The 18147-nt window shown below is 38.2% G+C and overlaps 1 protein-coding gene across 1 annotated transcript; it reads left to right on the top strand.

Moving 5' to 3' along the window:
* Positions 1 to 654: 654 nt before the first annotated feature.
* LOC126366832 (ceramide phosphoethanolamine synthase-like) lies at positions 655 to 18049 on the top strand. Its single transcript, XM_050010136.1, has 5 exons — positions 655 to 1323; positions 1964 to 2168; positions 12115 to 12401; positions 15065 to 15257; positions 17397 to 18049. Exons 1-5 carry the CDS (start codon positions 879 to 881, stop codon positions 17830 to 17832), a joined length of 1566 nt encoding a protein of 521 aa, XP_049866093.1. The 5' UTR covers positions 655 to 878; the 3' UTR covers positions 17833 to 18049.
* The last annotated feature ends 98 nt before the right edge of the window (positions 18050 to 18147 follow it).

Raw genomic sequence — 18147 nt, 5'->3', positions numbered from 1 at the left:
ATAGTTCACAAAAACTCACGCCCATGATTCCTATCGGGTTAAACTGTCACAAGTCGTCGACATGCAGAGTTACTAGACGAAAAAACTTAACAAAATTTTCTGATTACTGCGATTAATATTTTTTTTTTTTAAGAATGATGATAATAAATGGACGTAAAAATAAATACAATCACGCTCATCATAGAACGCAAGTGTACACACTGAACAGTAAACTATTTAGTAATGGACTTGATATTTTGACGAAGTATGGTTATCGCGCGCGACTATATAATGGGCCCTAGATCTATAGTCGCAACTCGTTCTTGTAATGTGTGTGGCCCATGTGGCCGTCGCATGATTGACGTGCTTAATAAATAAACATGGCACATTGGCTACTCGTCACACTTCACATGTACTTTATAATATCGGAGACGTGATAAACCTACCTAAAGTTGAATTACAGTCGAGATAAAGTACCTAAATAATAATACGTGCTTTTCACATAACGTACGTATAGTATACATAAACATCACTGTTTACGCATATCAACACATCACTATTTAGATGTGGGTTGCCAACTTTGATTTTTTTTTATTGGTTGTTGCATACGAATGTTGTTGTGTGACGTCAAAATCCTTCGGTGATTGGCTGAATGAGTGATAAGTTTTGTTGTCATAAGTGTCATTCGATACATGACAGTAATACGTTTTCACTGAAACACGCATCATGGATCTCTGAGTAATAAAACAGTTTCAGTTTCGTGTATTTGTCCCCGTGTCCTATTCCAGTCAGTGTTTTTCTCAGTTTTAAATTATACTTACATACCCATAAAATTTTCAGTACTACGATAAATTTTGTGTGTTCTTTTGGTTTATGTAAATAATTTGTGATTAGTGACAATGGAATCAGATATCATCAACTGGAGCAACAAAGAAGTGTTGGATTTATTATATAAAGAAAATATATCCAGTGTAGTGATGGATTTTTGTAGAATAAATGATATAGACGGTCAGTGTCTGTTGTCTTTTGTTGATCGAGACTTTTACGAGTACCCCTTCGATAAGTTAAAACTTGGTGAAAGAAAAAGGTTTATATTGCTCGTGAAGAAGTTGCAGAAGCATAATCGTGCTGCGATGTACGAGTTGGGCTTGTGCGAGGAGGCACTCGGGAATCCATCGACGAACATTAACTTTCTTGGCACTAACTTGTCTCATTTAAGTTATAATCTACATAATAGATCACCTGCTGAATATTATGGAGGGACCACGGAGTTCGCAAACTTCAGTCCTGAGGTGAAAGCATCAAAATTGAAGCCCGAGGTGTGGAAAACCGCTATTGCATTAGGTAGGTACTTACATTAATAGCCATCATTATGTACATGCAAGTAGGCAATTAGCAGTACCGTACGATATTTATATACTAGACATTTCCATGTGTGGGACTCAGTCCAAATTATCTCATACAAAGTTAATTTGAGCCTAAAATTACAAAATGACTCAGGAGATGCAAATTTTGTCTCATGTTTCTTGTGTAACTATATATTGTATGAGTCCAATAAGAAAACAAAAACTCATATAAAATAAGCCACTAAAAAGTTCATCTTTTTTAACCTTGCATCACTCAGTCTTTTGTTAAAATTATATCATAAAAACTAAGAACCTTGCCCGATTCATTGAAGGCACACAATTTATCATGTCTATGATTTGTACAACATAAACATTTGCTTGTCTAATGTTCCAAAGGTCCTTGAAACTTTCCAAACATGTATATTTTAATTACTTTTTTAATTTGATGTTGGGTAGGTATATTCTTACTTTTAACAGACATGCCTTAGATAATATCTAGAATACGACTTTACTTTGTTAGATGTAAATAATATATAAAAAGTATGTGTTTTCCGATAATGTATTATTAACATGTAAAATTTTCAGTTGTATACAACATTCATTGGCAAAAATATGAAGTTTAATTTTTCCACCCACAGGCTATGTTTTCCTCGTAACATGGGTGACAGCGGTGGTAATGGTGATAGTTCATGACAAAGTTCCGGATATGAAGAAGTATCCACCGTTGCCAGACCTGTTCCTAGACAATGTGCCGCACATCCCTTGGGCCTTCGACATGTGTGAAATCACTGGGTCTCTCCTCATGGCAATTTGGTTGACCGTCTTACTCTTTCATAAACATAGGTGAGTCACCGATCAGTAACCACACTAATTTAGTGTTTAAAGTAGCATTTTAGCAGTGATATAACTGCACCAAAAGTATAAAATTAATATGTGTTAATTAAAATAATATTCCCTACACTCACAGATTTATTAATTAAATGATTTAGAATTCAGAAGTTTTAGTTATAATTCATTTATTTATATTAGGTAAACTTACACCAAAAAAAACTCTAATGTTAATATTAAAAGAAACATGAACTTTAATAGGATCATATTGGAAGAATAGAATAGGCAAAAACACTTTTGTTTGTTTAAATGGTCAAGAATAATAATTACTGAAGAATTTAAATTAAATTCTTGTCATTTTCTTAATAGTTCAAAAAAAGTATATGTTTTAAAAACAAAGAGTCATTGCCAGTTTTTGCTGCCAACTCTCTTTAAGCCTCCTTCACGCCCCGCAACCCATCGCAGGAAGTCGTAATTTTGAAATTCGAGAATTTCGGAACACCGTACCAAATGGAAAATTCTGGAACTTTCCCAGTCAGTCTAGCATTATTGGTTGGCTCGTATAGATATTAAATAGGCTACTTGACAGCCTAGTCAAATGAGGTACTTTTTACGAAACGTCATAAGGAAAGTTTTCTTTGGAGTTTGTATGGAAATACTGTTCTGTGACGTAATCAATTAAAGCGATCAAACATAGGTACTCATTGCTACTTAATTCATAAAAAAAATCTAAAATAAGTTCAAAAGTAAAATGAGATTGATTTATGATCATGTTAGCCTGGCTTCTATTTCTAGATTAGTATTTTATAATTTATTTTTTACCCAGTCAAATACCCTAACTTATCATAACATAACAAATACTTTATTGCACAAACAGGGGAAAAACAAAACCTATTCATTTGCTTAAAAATAATTGATGGAAAACATCGCATTCGTGAGAAAACCACTTGTTTAAGAACAAATATTCTTGCAGCCAACAAGCCATGTGATGTGCCAAGCCATTAACACAGGTCAATCTATAATTTATCTGGTTCTTCCTTCAGATTGGAACTTTGATGGCAGTCTGTTCTGTAAATACCTGTTTATTTCGTAAGCCAGAACTGTACATGAATACCGACCTATATGCTAAAAACAATATACAAAATCGTAAAGTCAAAATCCAATCAACCAATGTCCTTCCCACACTGTAAACTTTTATTTTAACACTATTTTCCTGTAACTTCAAGTATCAAGATTGTAAATCAGTTTTATAGCCCTTAATACCACTTCGCTTTCACAACATAAACACTTTCCCTTTTTAAAATATCGGTCAGTAGATTTAGTTGGAATAAACGTCCCTAGTCATGACGTAATCGATGTATGATAGTTGTCGCTTGCGACTCGCGAGTTCCTCCGTGTGGACTTCGGTTGGCGTGCGCGGCAAATCCGGCCTTGGAAAACCGCCTAAATCCGTCCTTAGACGTCCATTCAAGTTCGTCCTTAGAAGTACCATAATAATATAATAATATCCGGTTCGTTCATGGAAGTCTTTCTATGTGCCAATTGTTATCCATATCAGTCCAAATCGGTTAATGACACAGTGATACCAGACCAGGACGAAATGGTTTTTCAATGAAGAGTCCGTAATAGCCCTGTTCGCATAACGCGTGACTTTAATCGTAGTGTCACAGGTTTGAATCCAGGCTCGGGATCTACACCACTGAAATTACTGAATTCAAGTTTAAGATAGTAGATAGATAATTGATTTCACATGGTTTAAGAAAAAAAAAACGTTTATTATACATATAGGGACACCACAGTAACAAATATAAAACAAAACACGGAATAACACATAACTTACAATCAAAACACGTACTAAAAATAACTTACACAAGAGAGTACAAATAAATAGATAGTAAGTATATATTAAGGCAAATTGTAATTGAGTGTATAGACTGGTCAACAATGGTGGTGGTGTCCTTTATAAAAGGGTATCACTCGGCATAATATTAAGCCGCGGCGCGAGCCACCACGCTGGTATTCTGTGCTGCTAAGTGGCGCACGGAAATCGTGCCTCCCACAAATACAACATGGACTATGGATACATCCTATAATATTTACAGGTTAGAAGGATTTGTTGTCTATTAATGGCAATATGCTCTCCCCCTGCCATGCATGGGACTTAAGTAGTTTTTAGTTTTTAAGTTTTTGTAATACTAACAAATATGGGCATCTGTCTGAAATAAAATTATTATTTTTTTTTTTTTAAACATAGCTGGCGAGAAGTGGGACTCCTTCTCTCCTCTGCGCACCCCTTCGGGAATACAGATGTGACACTATCTTCTATTTAATTACCCACATTAAAGTATCTTCTAACTGTCGGGTAACAGACAACCCCCAGAGCTCCTTTATTTTGTCCAACGAAACATATCAAAACGTCTGTAAATCAACATCTAAGGACGGTGAAAGGTGACCAGAAAATTTCCGTTTTTCCGAAACCAGCCCAACAAAGATAACATAAACAGCATATATACGTCCCACTGTTGGGCACAGGCCTCCCCTCAACCAATCGGAGAGGGTATGGAGCATACTCCACCGCGCTGCTGCAATGCGGGTTTGTTTTTTTTACCTCTGATGGGTTTTTTCTTGGCCCCAGATTTGCCCGTAGGCATTGACGAGGCCTAAGATGGAGCGAGCTCGCCCAGAAGGTGCCTATTCACTCTGATTTTGAAAGCACCCGGGTTATATGTATTCGGAAATACAGAAGACGGCAGAGAATTCCAGTCCTTAGCAGTGCGCATAATGAAGGACGATGGGAAGCGCTTTGTGCGAATAGTTGGCATATCCACCAAATAGGGATGGAACCCGGAGGTGTTTTACAACTAATAGCCGGGACCAACGGCTTAACGTGCCCTCTGAAGCACGGAATCATCTTAGTTTTGCGGATAGTCAGGTGAACAAACAAACTGATTAAAACGTTATATTTTTTCTCGCTAAACAAACAAACCTTTAAAACGTCGATGCCCTCAAGCAGGTCAAACACCCATCAGTTTACTCGAAGTCATTGTCCAAATCTCTCTTTGTTTGTAACACATTCAGTCGTACATTCGCTTTTGATAAACAATAGCTTTTATCCACGGATTTTAAACACATTGATAAATCAGCCAGATAATGTAATGTACCTAAGCGGGAATGGATTAAAAAGGAACAAAGAAAAGAATACATAATTGAACTTTAGAAAATTTAATTTCCGTGTGCTGTCGATTATCAACTGTATTAAAAAGTAGTTAGGTATAGTAAATGACCGTGTTTGTAGCTGAAGATAAGCTGAAAATATACAGGTGACATCGTAACGAATACTGAGAGGGATGATTCAGCTCATTATTCTGAGTTAATATGAAGTGGAGTTTTCCATCGCAAAATTATAGAATTGAAAATAATTTTAAATAACAAAAAAAAACATTAATTTTGCGACGGAAATTTCCACTTGATATCAACTCAGAATAATCGTCTGGATCATCCCTCAAGGTTTTCATTACGATGTTCCTGAATATTTATTTAAAAAAGATGTAGTCACGGGTAGGTCACGAGTACTAATATGTATACACTTTGAAACCATGTCACATTAACTTTTTTAGCAAATTAAACCGTAAGTCTCATTAAATGCCAAATATGATAGTGCGACAGGGTTCTAAAGTGGGTAGGTACATGATATTGCTCATGACTGTACCTGCTTAGATTTCCGCCCGAGACATTTGATCTCTAACAATGGGAAGACTAATATTTCAAATGTTCCAAATGTTATATAGTTACCTACCATTATTAGCCTAACTCTATTTTTTATCGTTTATGAGTCTGGGGTAGGCTTATATCAAGCAGTGGACGATTTCCGGCTGATGATGATGATCGCTTATGAGCTGTATTTACGAAGTTATTTATTTATATACTTAATTAATAGCTTATTGTACACAGGACAACACAAAACACAATTTAATAACAAAGACAAAAGGCACAACTAATGTCAAATATTTTAGTTACGTATGACCTATGTACTGATTTACTGTGTAAAAAGGCTAAACAGTAAACAGCCTACCTATTTAAAAAGTCATCAGTTATCGATGACTATTACACATCTATTAAAGAAGCGATACAAGCACTTACAATAGGGTAGTTTCGAACTAGTCAAATCACATACTTTTTACTAAACGTCATATAGAAATTGTATGAAAAAACAATTTGTGACGTCATAGAAAAACGTGACAAAATGTCGCACTTATTATTACATTTTCTTTATTAAAATTCATAAACAAGTTAAATAGAAAAAAGAAAACGTTTTTTGTCACCTTTAGATTTGTCTTTATTTAGTAATTAGATCTTTTACCTAGGAAACTACTCAATTAAATTTGAATTTAGAATTGAGTACGAATCTCGTCTTTGAACTTCCTATTTGACGTTTGAATGTCGTCCTTCGTCGAGTTCGTCGATAATAAGTTCTTTGGAAAGTAGGTATTATAAGTTCGTCCCTGGAAAGTGGGTAGGTACTTTAGGTCCAACTCTGGGTTTGCTATCGATATGCTAATTTGCGTCCAAATCCGCCATTGGACTCATGGATATAAAGACAAGACATGCCTAACCTACTTTCGCATTTATTTTATGTATATTAGTGGAAACCACGGAATAGAAGAAATAGAATTTCTTCTATTCGATGACACTTCCGAACTAGCCAAAATAAGTCGTATTTCAATGCGTAGCTTACCACCTATGATACCTACTGCTACGCTGCACTTATCTACCAAAACAACAATCACAAATAAAGCGGCTGCCAACGCCAACATTATTGTTTAGCTTCGCGAAATATATGTAACGAAAACATAATTGTTACTGGAACTTATTGCGTAGTTCTATTTTACGCGTCTTTCGTGTGTATGCGTCTACAGCGTATTTCAATAACATTTTATCGGTTTACGTAGAATTATAGCATTAAGAATTATGTTGGTAAAAAACCAAAATATTTTTCAAATATATAAAAATAAATATATGAACTGGGTAAAGTTTGTTCTCTCTATGCACTTCAACAGGGAATGATGTGAAATTGTGAACGCATTCAGGGGGAGGCGTTTGACGCGCTCCCATGGGTACTGGGCCCGTGAGTGCAACCGTCGGCGGGGTCGCGGTTGTGTGCAACTGCGTTCCCGTGTCCCCTTCACATGGCGGCAAGGAGAAACATCGTTGGGACTTATTGGGTTTACTGGGTGCTTGCTCCCGCGGAATCTCATATAACCGCGTCGCTCCCCCAGGATATGCGTAACGCATTTCCCAAAATAAAAAAAGAGAACGTGAACGCAAGATATGCGTAATTTAAAGTTCTACATAACCTAAACTCAGGACTATATCCCAATAGGGCAGGCAGGCGTGTGCATACATCGTATTATAATCTAAATACCCACTCTTCATCGACCTTTCTGTTAGACCAACGTGATAGGTGGTGAGTCGTATCGCCGTCTATAATGGTCGCGCCTTACCTTATTAACTTTTCATTCACATTTATGTATTTTATAAATATGGGTCACTATATTAATCCTACCCAATTGCGCTTCATCGCGTCACTCTTGTCGGTGTAGCATTCTCCATGCTACTTTGCAATTCCGCTTATCAATCTTAATTCACAGTATATCGCCATTGAACTTGTTCAATCAGTCAGTCAACGAATGGCATTCGAGTTCGAATATGTTTTTGAATGCTTATATTACAAACGGTGCGGCTCGCCAGTTCTGTTTCTTGAACTTGGCTTGACACGCTACCGGGTGTCTAGATAAACTGTGCTTCCTATAATAATATTTGTAGTTACTCAGAAAAGCGTTTCTTGCGAGTACGTCCTTATTGCATATTTCCGATAAAAAAATATAGTTTATTGGCTCACGTACGACTCGTTACGACGAGACATTCTGCTGTAAAAAGCTTGAGTGGTTGAGTGTATCCGAAAGTCCCGGATTCGATCCTCGTGGTGGGGTCATAACCACTTTGTCGTCCCTAGTTTGGTTAGGACCTTAGAGGCTGAACATCCGAATGTCTGAAAGTGAGATGATCTGTGCTTCGGAAGGCATGTGAAGACTACTACTACTTACTGATGTAAGTACGTAGTTGCTACCTTAGGTGCATTGGCTGCTCAATAATAACCCTGACACCAGGGCTGATGAGGTAATCCACCTCACAGCCCACAACTCAAACAATAGGACTTCTTTTTGAACGGATAGTTACATAAACAGCCTATACAAGTATACACGTCCCACTGCTGGGCACAGGCCTCCTCTCCTCCCCTCGTAACGTGCCTTCCGTGTCACAGAATCATCTTCCTTACTTTATAATTAAGTAGGTGTAATTTAATCATGAACTCAAAGGTCATAACAAAGTATCTAGTTTGTTTTAGAGATAAAACAGATTCACAACGCGAAACGCACTTTGTTCCCGACTGATGACTCAATATGTCAACACGTTCATACGCAATGATACACTGTTTTTACATTATTCTGTTTACTATACGGCAAAGAACAATACAATGGTGCTGATTCCAGCACCATGGACACCAAGGACACGTCATCTAACTTTATTTTAAGTTATAATATAATATAAGCGCACGACGATATCTCAACTAAGTACACCTCACAAAAAAATGATACTTAAGTACCTATTCTAGTTTCCAGCTACTCGGCAGTATAAATAAAATACACATTTCTGTTATCACCTAACATATACAGGGTGGGGGTATATTTTATACACCCGGATGGAATAGTGTATAAGCAGGCCTTAAAATATAGGAGCCAACCAAAAAAAACATACCTTCCTATTTTCTACTCAAATTCAAAATTCAAATTCAAAAATATCTTTATTCAGTAGGTAACATAGTTACACTTTGAATCGTCAATTTTTACATAACGAACGTCTCATCCGCCTAAAACTACTGCAGCTTCTCACAACCTGTATAGCCGGGGAAAAGAAGCTGCAAGAAAAACCTCGACACAGGGCCCTAGACGGTCTTTAAAAAAATAAAAATAAACATAAAATATTGATATACAATTGAGTAATTTAGCTGCCTAATATCAGTTCTCAGACAGTTAATCCCATGCATTCGTATCTTCTAAATAATCACTAACTTTACTGTTAGAAGGAAGGCCTTATTACACGTGTGTGTTTATTTCCTGGTTTATTTAGACGCTAGTTTTTGTTATAATTTGGCTACATTATATATTTATGTCAGGGGCCTTTGGCGGTTCAATAATAACCCTGACACCAGGGTTGATGAGGTTGGTATTCCACTTTACAACCCACACGATAAGAAGAAGAAGAAGTGTATTTAACTCTATTCTATATTATTAGATTATTATCTTTGGCGGATGATTCACGCAAACGAATTTCCGCACGTATTATACAAGGATATTATCGATGTTTCGACAAGGTCGTTGTGGATAGTTGTTCGATAACACAATGATATTGTGATGCTGTAATGTTGTTATACTCATAAAAGAAACTATAAAAGATTATTTACTATCTTATCATTGTTGTCGTGTGCAATAAAATAGCAATAGATAGGTATTCGCATGATATTCGTACCTTACGGTAATCGCTGTTGGTGTGATAGCACGGGATAGAGGTATTTTTTGAACTGGCCACCCAACACAGATAGACTTTACCAGCCCTATATTCCACAGCAAATACGAATATACCTTATTGCACCAAAATCTTCTTCTATCGTGTGGGTTGTGAGGTGAATTACCAACCTCGTCAACCCCGGTGTCAGGGTTACTATTGAGCGGCCAAAGACCTCTGACATGGCTCATGTAACGATTAGTCACTTACATCAGGTATGTAAGTAGTAACCGGGACCAACGGCTTAACGTGCCTTCCGAAGCACATCTTACTGTCGGACAATCAGGTGATCAGCCTGTAATGCCCTAACCAAAGTAGGGATCACAAAGTGATTTTTGTGATATGTTCCCCACCGGGATTCGAACCCGGGACGTTCGGGTCGTGAGCCCAACGCTCAACCACTGGTCCACGGAGGCCATCACCAAAATAAAGGGAAACATTCACAAAAGACTCTTAATTAAGCACATGGCAAATGGCGACCTTATCGCTTAAAGCGATTTCTTCCAGAAAACCACAAGGCGATTAAATAAAAAGATTAATAGAATTTAGAAATTAAAAGATTGCGGGTGCAAACCATAAGTACAACTTACCAATAAATACGTACACAATAATAAATAAATACATAACTTACATTTATAAATACATATAAACAAAAATAAATAATATACCTATATAAATAGTACACACAAAATATCTAATAATAAGCAACTCAGATAGTTACTTTGCCAGCTCTATATACCTCGTCTCGTGTCAAAACCAATGGAATTCTATTTCACGCAAATATTTGTGCTAATAAATATCTTACTGTACTACTAAAACGGACGTAGTTACTAGGTACCTATATATTTAAATATAACTCTAGTTTCATAACGAAACTAGTTTCGCAAATTGCGACTTATAACTGCCTTACACAAGTTTAAAATCACATCTAAAACTACGCAATATAATAGAACAAACCTCTGAGGAAATCGGAGTCTATAAAAATAGCAGCTAAAAGCAATGAAAATCCATTAAGGCCTTAAATATTTAATGTGTTCGAATCGCGCTGAATTATTAAATGGCGGTAGTGAAAATTTCCAATAAGCTTAATTATTCTGCTGTATCCAATCCACCAATATTTTTTCTTGTACTCGCATGACTAAGAAAAGTATGTACAATCATTAGAACCCTGTCGCACTGTCATATTTGACATTTAATGAGACTTACGGTTTAATTTGTCAAAAAAGTTAATGTGACATGGTTACAAAGTGTATACATTTTATTTATTGACCGTACATTTATCTTTTGAACGTAAAGTCACATACAACTCGTAATAAATAAACAATTAATACATAAATACAAAACAAAAGGACGATAACGTCGTCATAACGGACATTATGTTATTTAAGTAAAATGTGGAGGTAGAATAAACTGGATATTGCACCCTAATTTCCCCCATTTAGTTGACGTGGGCTTAACTGACTACACCCCCATTACAGCTGTAGTTACACGCACTAACACCTAAATTGTACAGAAAACAAGGCGCGCCTTTGTTTATATAAACCTATACCTATATACCCATGACGCTCCATACTAGTCCCCAAAGTAAATATTAAGATAAAACACTACAGTAACAAGCTTTACGCTATCGTCTAATCTAAATCAAATGAATTTATTGTCGTAGAATAGCAGTGTAACTTTGAGTTTCATATTTTCAATAAGCAGAAGAAAAGGAAGGAAGCCCAAAAGAGTTATCTAATCCGCTCCTTTTTATGTTCTATATTTCAGGCTCTGCGACAGAGCTACGTATATCTAGAACGGTTTAACAAGCCCTCGGACATTCAGATGACTCAGCCTGTAAGCTTAACACGTTGACAGTCCCCATACAAAAGTGTATTGACTTCCTTGTAATATACTTACATGGATATGTAAAAATTGAAGTAACATGCAAGGATTTGCATGTTACTTCAATTTTTATACGTCCTGTCAAAACCTTAAATAATGATAAATGTATTCTGAACACTTGACAATACCTATTGAGTATTGCAATGGGTCACGGACGTATGGAGCTAGTCCGTCATGACCCGTATATGGATCACTGGACTGTCAACGTGTTAAGTGACTTAGTATCACAAATGTCTCCTGGAAATCGAATCCAGGGCCATGAGCGAACTTTGACCACTAGACGACAGGGATACGAGTATCCAATGATGGTAGCCTACAACTTATTGATATAAACAATCTGGGGGCACGGCAGTGCCCCCGCCAAGACGAGCAAAGCGAAGCGCATGGGCAGGCACTACCTACCTTTTCTCACGTTTCGCCGATTTTTTGAATTCCTATTTCTCATTGGTTCCAGGTTTATAATCCTGCGAAGGTTTTTCGCGCTAGCGGGCACGGTGTTCCTACTAAGATGCTTCACGATGTTGATCACCTCGCTGTCAGTGCCGGGGTCTCACCTAAAGTGCGAGCCGCGGTCGTACCCGCCGGCGGACGACCTCACCGTGTGGGGACGGAGGCTGCGGCAGGCCTATGACATATGGAGCGGCGCCGGCATGTCTGTGAGGGGAGTGCGCACTTGCGGCGACTACATGTTCTCCGGACACACTGTTGCGCTCACCCTGCTTAATTTCTTCATCACAGAATGTAAGTGCAGTTTTCACTAACACAATTTTATAGACGGCGATTCGGCTCACCTATCACGTTGGCATATAGAAAGCTCGGTGAGGCGTGGGTGTTTAGTTCATCTTGCGATGGATGTGCCTCTGGCTACCCCAATTGGGATATAGTCGTGAGCTTATGTTATGAATGTGAGTATATGAATTTATATGAGTTGGTCGCCCAGAGGTCGCGGTATCGTAAGTAAATCTACATAAACAAAAGTTAAAAAAAGTTCATACTTAAACAGCCTATTTACGTCCCACTACTGGGCACAGGCCTCCTCTCAATTAACTGGAGGGTAGAATAAAGATTCGGTTTTTAAATAGCGAAGGGATAAATGGAAGAAATATGTGCGATTGTTTTATAAGCAATAGTGTTTACTTGACATAATTATAAATTAAGGAAGTGAATAAAACTTCACTCTATGACGCAGTATTTGTTCAACTTTATCAATCAGAACTATGTCATAGATAAGTTAAATAAACTATATTTTATAGGAACTGGCGTAGTACCTACGTTTTTGTTAATAATATTGTTATTTATATTATATAGATAAGGTCAAAGTAATTAAGCTTTTTATCGTAGTAATGTTTAGCAAATGTTTCAAACAAAAGAAAGTAAGTTCACTTGAATTTTTATACTATAGGTAACTACTTAACAATATTGACCGACTCAAAGCGGTCGGTTGATTTGTAATCTGTACCGGCCTTACAAGAGATATAGCGTGGAGATAATTAATTCGCGTCACATCTATATAAATACAAAGTAGATACTTTGTTCACGTATTTATGAATTATTGTAGTTTGCAGACCGTAAGTTTGCGTTTTGGGTGCGAATAAAAAACATAGAACAGTCAATTGGTTGTCTTTTCGAGCATGTCGTAAAATCCGACAGAGGGATTGTGTCATTGCTAACATGATGGACGCATTGTCATAAGGTTCATCATATCCATTATAGGACTTCGTATCAGCAGTGGCTGCAAGTTGTCTTGAATACTTGTAGTTCTACCCACCCCTTTAGGGATTACGGGCGTGAGTTTATGTATGTGTTTGCTCATAAGGTCGGACAATGGGGACCCCCTGATCATGGTCGGACAAGGGATACGTTCTCACTAGCAGAGGAGCGAATGTTTGCTGAATTTGCCAATCAAAAGTGTGGTACCTAAGACATTAAATTTGTTTATTAGTAACTTACTTATTTAAAAATAGCCAGCAATATAAATTCCGTTGAAACTTAATTCTTATTAATAATATTACAAAACGCCAAATTAAAACTAAAAGCAACCAATGCGAAGAGCAAATCAATAATAATTATACGTACAATAATTATTCAATTTCAGTTCTGAACTAACTGAAATAGGTCTTTGTTTGCTACTCATTGTTTTGTTGCCTTGGGCTCCTTTTTACCAGGTTGTGCGACAGAAAAGGCGGGGTTATTAGGTTCATTTAGGTGCGTGATATGTGTGTGACTCATAATGGTAATTTGGAATTTAGAACAACGTGTTGGGTAGTTTAGACATCGCGTGACGTTTGCTAGGACGCAGTTATTGTGAACAATGACCTATGAACTTTAACATAACATTATGCTAACGACTATATTCCAATTACTTCCTCAGAAGCAATAAAGATGGCTATATAGCTTTTCCTTCCTAATTTGGATAGCATGGATAATAGACATATGCCTCTGATCTTTGTGTTTGGAGTATAAATCATCATCACAAGCCCATTAACGTCCCCACTGCTGGGGCACGGGCCTTCCCTATGGATGGATAGGGAGATCGGGCCTTAAACCACCACGCGGGCCCAGTGCGGATTGGTGGTTATTAACGACTGCTAATGCAGCCGGGACCAACGGTTTAACGTGCCTTCCGAAACACGGAGGAGCTCCAGATGAAAACTTTTTTTTTGTGGTCACCCATCCTGTGACCGGCCTTTGCGAAAGTTGCTTAACTTCAACAATCGCATACCGAGCGCGTTTTACCGCTGCGCCACGGAGCTCCTCAAAAATAATGTGCCTTTTTATTACACCCACACAATTACATCTCCCATCCATTATTATTCTGGTCAAAATAACGAGAAACAATATAGATAGCAACTTATTTCTTAAAGAAATTTCATTCAGTTTTCCTGACAACACTTTAACGAGGACCTCTCCTCGATATAATGCATCAATAAATAAAAGCATACGTTTCGTCCCTTTTTCGGTAAGCTTACGACTATATCCCAATAGGGTAGACAGACCGCGAGATAAACTAGTACATACATAGTAGTTGGGATACAGTCGCGAGATTATTTTTTTATTTTTATAATATTTTCCATCTTCTTCTTCTAAAACTGCCATGCCCTATCGGGCGTCGGTGACCACCACCGCAAAGTCTTCCGTATTCTGAGCCAGTCTGGAGAGCGCAGCTGCGTCCCTATTTTCAGTCCATTTCTTAATATTATCCAGCCAATTTATCCTCCTTCTACCCCTTCCCCGTTTCCCATCTATTTTCCCTTCCAAAATTTCCTTCAATATGCGGTATCTGGTGTGTCTATGTATGTGCCCAAAATATGCAATTTTACGTTTTTTCAGTGTGGCTAAAACTTCCCTCTTCTTATTATTATTATTAATTTTAATATTTAAAAATCCAACGTGTATTGTTTCAGATACGTCCCGCAACCTGTACTTACTCCACATCCTGACGTGGGTGATGAACATGTTTGGCATCTTCTTCATCCTGGCGGCGCACGAGCACTACTCCATCGACGTGTTCATCGCGTTCTACATCACCTCGAGGCTATTTCTCTACTACCATACGCTCTCCAATAACCAGGCGCTTATGAAGAACGATTCGTCCAGGTGAGCTACCAATTTTCTGAGCTTCCCCGCCCGTGAATTTATTCCCGTGGGTTGTTATTACGGTTGTATATTAAGGCTGGTTACATTTAGGATCATAACAGCCTCCATGGCCCAGTGGTTGAGCGTTAGGCTCACGATCCGGAGGTCCCGAGTTCAAATCCCGGAGGGGAAATGTCACAAAAAATACTTTAAGATCCCTAATTTGACTAGGTCATTAGGCTGACCTGATTGTCCGAAAGTAAGATGATCCGTGCTTCGGAAGGCACGTTAAGCCGTTGGTCCCAGTTACTACTTACTGATGTAAGTAAATAATTGTATGACCCATGTCATGGGCCTTTGGCGGCTCAATAATAACGTTGACACCAGGGTTGATGAGGTTGGTAATCCACCACACAACCCACACGGCAACCATTCCTGGAAAGTACTCCCAAGTTCATTCCTGTAAAGGCCCTTATCAGTCAATTCTAGTTTACACGTGTTACATGATGACGTGTGAATAAGTAGAATACCAACTACATACGAGGGGAGGTCAAAAAGTTCGCGGAATGGAGGGGTTGGAGGGGGTTGGTTTGCTCGTACAGGTAGCCGCTAGTTGCACACCTCATTAACAGTATATGTACCAAGTTTGAAGCAAATCGGGTCATTAACGTTTGAACTATCGACCAGCAAACAAGTGAATCGGGAAGAACTCAGCGAATATGGAGAAAATTGAACACCGCGCCGTCATTAAGTTCCTCACCAAGCAAGGAAAATCCGCTCAGACGATTTTTCAAGAGCTGTTAGCAGTTTACGCGGACTCTGCCCCTGGTAAAACCATGGTTTACAAGTGGCATAGTCTTTTCAAGCAAGGAAGAGAGTCGATTGAAGATGACCCCCGCTCCGGACGGCCCATTGAGGCCACCACACCGGAAATCATCGAAAAAGTAGAGAAACTTGTATTAGAAGATACCCGCTTGAAGAAGAAGCAGCTTGCAGCAATGGTCGGTGTATCCGAAACAAGTATTTTAAATATCCTACATCAACATCTTGGGATGACTAAGGTCAGCGCAAGATGGGTTCCAAGAATGCTCACGCCACTTCAAAAAAGCGAGCGTGTCGAGTGTTCTCGCCAGTTTTTAGAGCTGTGTGGAGAGAATAAGGAAGAAGTTATGGCCCGGATTGTTACTGGAGATGAAACCTGGGTTCACCACTATGAACCTGAGTCGAAGCAAGAGTCGATGCAGTGGCATAAAAAAGGCACACCTCCTCCAAAGAAGTTTAAGGTGTCACAATCGGCCGGAAAGATCATGGCCACTATTTTTTGGGATACAGAAGGTATTTTGCTGATTGATTATAAAGATCGTGGTGTGACTATAACGGGACATTACTACGCTTCTTTACTGGATAGATTGAAAGAGGCTATCAAGGAAAAAAGAAGAGGAAAGCTGTCAAGAGGTGTGCTCCTTTTGCACGACAACGCACCCGTCCACACGTGCCATGTTGCGACGGCTGCCATTCACCGATGCGGGTTCGAAAAATTAAACCACCCACCTTACAGTCCAGACTTGGCCCCCAGCGATTATTATTTGTTCCCAAAAATGAAAAAGGAACTGCGTGGACGAAAATTTGGCGATGATGAAGAAGTCAAGTCTGCAATTTCGGCCTATTTTGACAGCAAAGAGAAATCTTTTTTTATGATGGAATAAACAAATTATTTGATAGATCCGGAAAATGTGTTAAGGTTAAGGGAGAATATATTGAAAAGGAAAAATAGTTTCGTGTTTAATTTCGACCCCCTTCCCCCTCATTCCGCGAACTTTTTGACCTCCCCTCGTATATCATACTTGACATTTTAAGCTTTTATCTTTATAGATAAACCTGATTTATGCTTCTATCAAATATCAATATTATCTTCATTTATGACCCTTTCAAATTATTAAAAGATCCAGTATTAATTTTCACCTCATTACCAATGTATCATTCTTTATCAAACTGGATTTTGTTTATCGTTTCCTATAATTATGCTTTGTTTCCAAACATATTTTATCAGTTTAATAGGCATACTAATATGAAAGTTTCCGTCGATGATATAAACAGTCATTATTAAAGAATTAGTATACGGAATATTTAATAGATATTTATTCATGTTTATTTTTACAGAACCAGGATATGGTTTCCGCTGCTATCGTTCTTCGAATCTGAAGTGGACGGGATCGTTCCTAACGAATACGAGGGGCCTGTGACGATCATCAGCAACATCAAGCAGTGGATCGTGCGGTTGTTGACCGACGTGAAAGAATCCTCCATGGCTAAGATCGCGGGGACTAAGTTGCAAGAAGGCGCGGCTATGGGTGAATACTCTGTGGTCAGACTCGTCGACGGGATCAAAAGGAACCTCAGTTTAGTTGAAGAGTACACAGCGAGGAACAACCGCCCTCGGCTGCTGACCCTCGACAAGAACATCCAAGCCTGCCTCCTCGACGACCACCCCGACTCGGAGCTGCGACACCGCAACATACCCCACGACCTCTCCAGCGAAACACTACTCAAAGACTTAAGCAACCCCCCCTCCCCAAACCAAAAGAAGAGTATATGAACTACTCCACACCTAGATAATATAGAGGCTGTTTAGATTCATTGTAGAAATATTTATACAATGAAGTTAATTAGATACCTGATGTAACATTTCCATTTTAGATTTTTATATCATGTTATTCCATATTTATTTTAATATAAGTTGAATGTATTATAAAATAAATTGTTAAGATTTATTTGCTCAAAGAAATCGTGGAAATATATAAACGAAGCTTGGACTTGGTTGTTTTATAATGTGATCCCACAGTCCCATGTCCATTGCTTTAGTAGGTACTTATATTCAATTTAACCTCTAAAGACTAAAGAATAAATAAGA

The sequence above is a fragment of the Pectinophora gossypiella genome, chromosome 5 (assembly GCF_024362695.1).
Source record: "Pectinophora gossypiella chromosome 5, ilPecGoss1.1, whole genome shotgun sequence".
NCBI classification, from domain to species: domain Eukaryota; kingdom Metazoa; phylum Arthropoda; class Insecta; order Lepidoptera; family Gelechiidae; genus Pectinophora; species Pectinophora gossypiella.
The sequence above is the reverse complement of the archived record's forward strand: the minus strand, read 5'-3'. Positions and strand labels throughout refer to the sequence as shown.

Bases quoted from the DNA above. Each gene is read 5' to 3' on its own strand.
- LOC126366832 (XM_050010136.1), top strand. From the start codon at position 879: ATGGAATCAGATATCATCAACTGGAGCAACAAAGAAGTGTTGGATTTA. The intron at 12,402-15,064 runs GTAAGTGCAGTT...GTATTGTTTCAG, and splicing joins TAATTTCTTCATCACAGAAT to ATACGTCCCGCAACCTGTAC. The intron at 15,258-17,396 runs GTGAGCTACCAA...TTATTTTTACAG, and splicing joins ATGAAGAACGATTCGTCCAG to AACCAGGATATGGTTTCCGC.